This window comes from Glycine max, chromosome 14 (genome assembly GCF_000004515.6).
Source record: "Glycine max cultivar Williams 82 chromosome 14, Glycine_max_v4.0, whole genome shotgun sequence".
Lineage (NCBI taxonomy): Eukaryota > Viridiplantae > Streptophyta > Magnoliopsida > Fabales > Fabaceae > Glycine > Glycine max.
The window spans coordinates 5,095,691-5,099,556 of NC_038250.2; the positions used below are offsets into that span (position 1 = coordinate 5,095,691).

The 3,866-nt window shown below is 38.5% G+C and overlaps 1 protein-coding gene across 1 annotated transcript; it reads right to left on the minus strand.

Moving 5' to 3' along the window:
* On the minus strand, positions 1-2,423 carry LOC100781579 (uncharacterized). The gene is made up of 5 exons (XM_003544099.5): positions 1,812-2,423; positions 1,399-1,722; positions 932-1,301; positions 717-821; positions 1-607 (listed from the first exon to the last, which is right to left on the minus strand). Exons 1-5 carry the CDS (start codon positions 2,040-2,042, stop codon positions 495-497), a joined length of 1,143 nt encoding a protein of 380 aa, XP_003544147.1. The 5' UTR covers positions 2,043-2,423; the 3' UTR covers positions 1-494.
* Positions 2,424-3,866: the final 1,443 nt, after the last annotated feature.

Here is a 3,866-nt window from a genome sequence, read left to right on the forward strand (position 1 = left end):
TATTGTATAACTTATTAAATACTATTCTATTACCAGCAAGAGCTTTTACAAAGAGTATGGCCAATCTTCTAACACTTTTTCCCAGCTAGACTTTGAACCCTCTCTTCCAACACAATAAGCCCTTTACCCTTCTTCCATCAACATTAATTTAACATTAACATGGAAGAAAACGAACCCCACTTATTACAAATAATAAATATATTCTTAATCATAGATTTAAATTAAAAAAAAAATCCCCTAAACTGCTTACTATCTTTCACTGTTTCTTCAACTAACAACAGATCCCAAAAGCTGCATCTCTCTCAAAAAACCGGATGATTTATTGCCCCTAAACTACCCAAACACATTCTTGAATCTCATCTTTATACCATAAAAAAACTAAAAAAACCAACTTCCCTATCACAAACCTACTAATTTCACTAGCTTTCTTTCTTCAGCAAGGATTAACTTATAGGAATTGAATCTTGTTTGAATGAACACTATTATCAAAGGAGTCAGTACGTCCATTCTTGAGGCAGGCTAAGAGCTTCATAGTTAGCTGCCTCTTCTCGCAGCATGCTTAACTTCTGCTGCAAGAGAAGAGCATTCCTCCTCGCTAACAAAGCATCTACCAAGAAAAAACAACAAAACACTAGTCAGACATAAAATCCAATTAATAACTCTACTAAACTTCACTCTGAACCGAAATGTTACTCTTATGTTAAAGACCCACTTACCATAGTCCACGTCAAAAGCACCCAAGAAACGTGGTTGGCTATTGAGGTCATCAATTTTGAGGTTCAGAGCATGAATAACCTTAGCTGGGACCAAAACAGGTGCAGCTATAACAACAGAACAGAACAAAACATAAAAAACATTTAAGTTACCACCAAATAAGCAAAAACAAAGCTTAAACCAAGGAGGAAAAACAAAACAGATTCAGTGATTTTACCTGTTTGCTTGCGAGATTCAGGAGGAGGGGCCCCATATTGACGAGGCAAGAAAACCCCCGTTCCAGCGCAACCCCTTTTAGTAACACCGGATCCACCTTGCAACCCGGGTCGCGACCCGGATCCGAAATAAGGCACCTGTTGGGTATTCTGGTTCTTCACTTGAAGAGGGTGCCATGCAGAGTGAGGCAAAACGTGCGTGCATTTCACAGCTTCATAGTCATACCCAAACTCACGCAAATCACGAACCCTATTCTGAACTTGGGGCTGGTGGTGCTGCTGAGTTGCCCAATTAGCCTTCTCTTGCCTCCCCCAAACCGAACCACACTGCTGCTTCAGCACCTGCTCTGTTCTCACTTGCTGGTACCGAACCTACACAAACAAAAACAACACTCCATTTTAACATGCAAGTTCTCACGAATTTTCACAATCACCTTGAACGCGGTTTTAACTTTTTCAATTAACTCACCTGAGAAACACCCTGGTTTGCAAAAAACGCGTTCTCCGCCGCAACAGGTGGAGGAAGACCACCCAGCACTCCCCTGCTCTGAAAATCGAACTTCGAAGAGACTTCGTCGTTCATCTTCAACCTCGCAACTTGCCCTGCAGCTGCATACAGCACATCCAACGCGTCGTTTGAGCCCTCAAACGGCGTCGTGGTTGGCGACGCAACACGGGAAGACCCGTTCGGGCTTCCGTCGCCGGACCCTCCGCTCCGACCCGACCAGCTTCCGATTCCGCTCAGTATAGACTGAGGCGACCCGGCCAAACCGCGAGCCATCATCTTCTGATTCTACAAAAACAAACAAACAAACAACGTTAGCTTCCCCGAAAAGAAAAGAAAAAAGACGAACCAAAACGACGCGCTTTGGTTATCATTACCTCGGTTTTGTCACTGTTGCAGATGGGAACATTGAGTTTTTGTTGTTCCTTCCTTGTTTCATTGAGTGAGGTGTGACTCAGCCGGCGAGTCAACCCGGCGAAGAAGTCTTCCTCGTCGCTGCACTCGGTCCCGGTCGAACCGGAATCAGCCGGTTCGGCCCCAACCGAGTCAAACTCGTAGGGGAACTCAGACGGAAACCCGAACGCGGCGTCCAACTCAGCGTCATCCATGGCTCACTGAGTGAAGCAAAAGATTCTAACTTGAACGAAGGAAAAGAAAGGGGTATGAAGCCGTTACGAGTTACGAGGGTAATGAAGGGGGGGAACGAGGAAGTTGAAGTTGCTGGTTGAGGAAGATTTAATAATGAACCAGCTGTGTGTGCAGGGATTGGGACCCAGCCAAGGAGAGAAAAAGGAAGAGAGAGAAAGAAAAAGGAGAGGAGGGGGGGTGGTGGTCTAGTAGAAGTGAGTTGGAGGATAATAGAATGTAAGAAGACAAGTTGCTTTTATTAAGGTTTCATGGTCCCTTTGAGACAGTTCAAAATCAAAATATTGGTATGAAGAAGATGAAAGAGAAAGTGAGAAAATGGGGAATTTTGTAAACAACTGGAACGCTGGCCCAGTGGTTGGGGACATTTGTCCTTGCATGCAACCCACCTGCCATTTGTCCACTCTATTATTACTGCTAATCTTTCAAATTAATTAAGCGGCAGAGCCACATTTACATATGATTGGCAATGTTTGGAGATATGGACTTCATTTTTTGTAAAGGTTATATCTTTTTTCTACCATATGGTATTGAAACGAAGTACAAGTCCAAAATCAAATTCTATATCACTTGTTTAAAGAACTTAAATTGCTATCCTTGTGCTTGGTTACTATTTCTGTTCTACTTCCTTTGCAAATTGCAAGGTTTGTTATGTTTTCAAATCAAATTTTCAAAATTTTGGACTGTTCACAACTGATGGACTTGCAGTTCACTCACCTAATTCCGCTGGACTCCATTTTTTTTTTTGTCCCTACTTGCTTTTGGTAAACTTTGGACTTTGCCCAAATTCACTCAAAATTTAAATTCCTATAAGCTTCTGAGTTCTGACTCTTTTTTTTTTCTGTGACTAGATCAGCCGCTGATGCTGACCTGGAGATTAAGGTTTTATGTAAATTTTGAAGACGGTGGGGTCGTTTGTGTAATGTTCATGGACAGTGTTTTTTTTTTTCAAATTAAACGAAGAGGGACTTTTTTTTTGTTTGCTTGGAAAATGCATCGAATGTGTGTCGATACTTGATACTTAATCACTACGAGCAAATCGACAAAATAAGTCCCGATGCTAATTTATTTTTCAAATTTAAATTTCAAATTTGACTTAAATACTATACTTAATAAAAGATTATTTTTAAGTTTCATTTAATGTCTTTAAAAGTTTGACTTAATTTAAATACTACTAGTATTTAATAGTAGTCTTCTAAAGGTTAAAAATGTACTCTACTTATTTAAATAGGTTAATAAACTTGAATTTATATCTATTTTGGCATACTCCTACTAAGCATTTTAAACAAATCAATAGATAATATAGCTTTAAAATATTATACTGCAAATTTAATACAATGATATTTATATTATTATTATAAACCTACATATTATCATTTATATTTATTTAATAAGTACTAGACTTAAAAAATTACAATGACTTGGAGTAAACCTTTTTAATCAACTGACTTTTAAAAGGCCATAATCCAACTGCTTTCCTGATATGTAGCTAATGTAAACTAAGTTGTATATTCTAATTTTCACATGAAACTTACAAGCATTCAAATTTAAAGTTAATTTTTGAAAATGCAAGTTGTTTCTCACAAATAGTCTAATTGTTAGAATTTTTTTATTATTAAAGTTAATATTTGTGTCCACCTGATATGTTTTTTTTGTCTATTTGACAACTCAAATGTACATGAATGACACATGACAATTTTACACATGTGATCGTTGATGGTATATATATAAGTGATACACGATAACTCAATTGGTTATACTGATATGGAAGTTTAGTTTTTTACCTT

Coding starts and splice junctions, on each gene's coding strand:
- LOC100781579 (XM_003544099.5), bottom strand. CDS start 2,042: ATGGATGACGCTGAGTTGGACGCCGCGTTCGGGTTTCCGTCTGAGTTC. Junction 822..931: donor TGAATCTCGCAAGCAAACAG/GTAAAATCACTG, acceptor CTGTTGTTATAG/CTGCACCTGTTTTGGTCCCA. Junction 608..716: donor TGCTTTTGACGTGGACTATG/GTAAGTGGGTCT, acceptor TTTTCTTGGTAG/ATGCTTTGTTAGCGAGGAGG.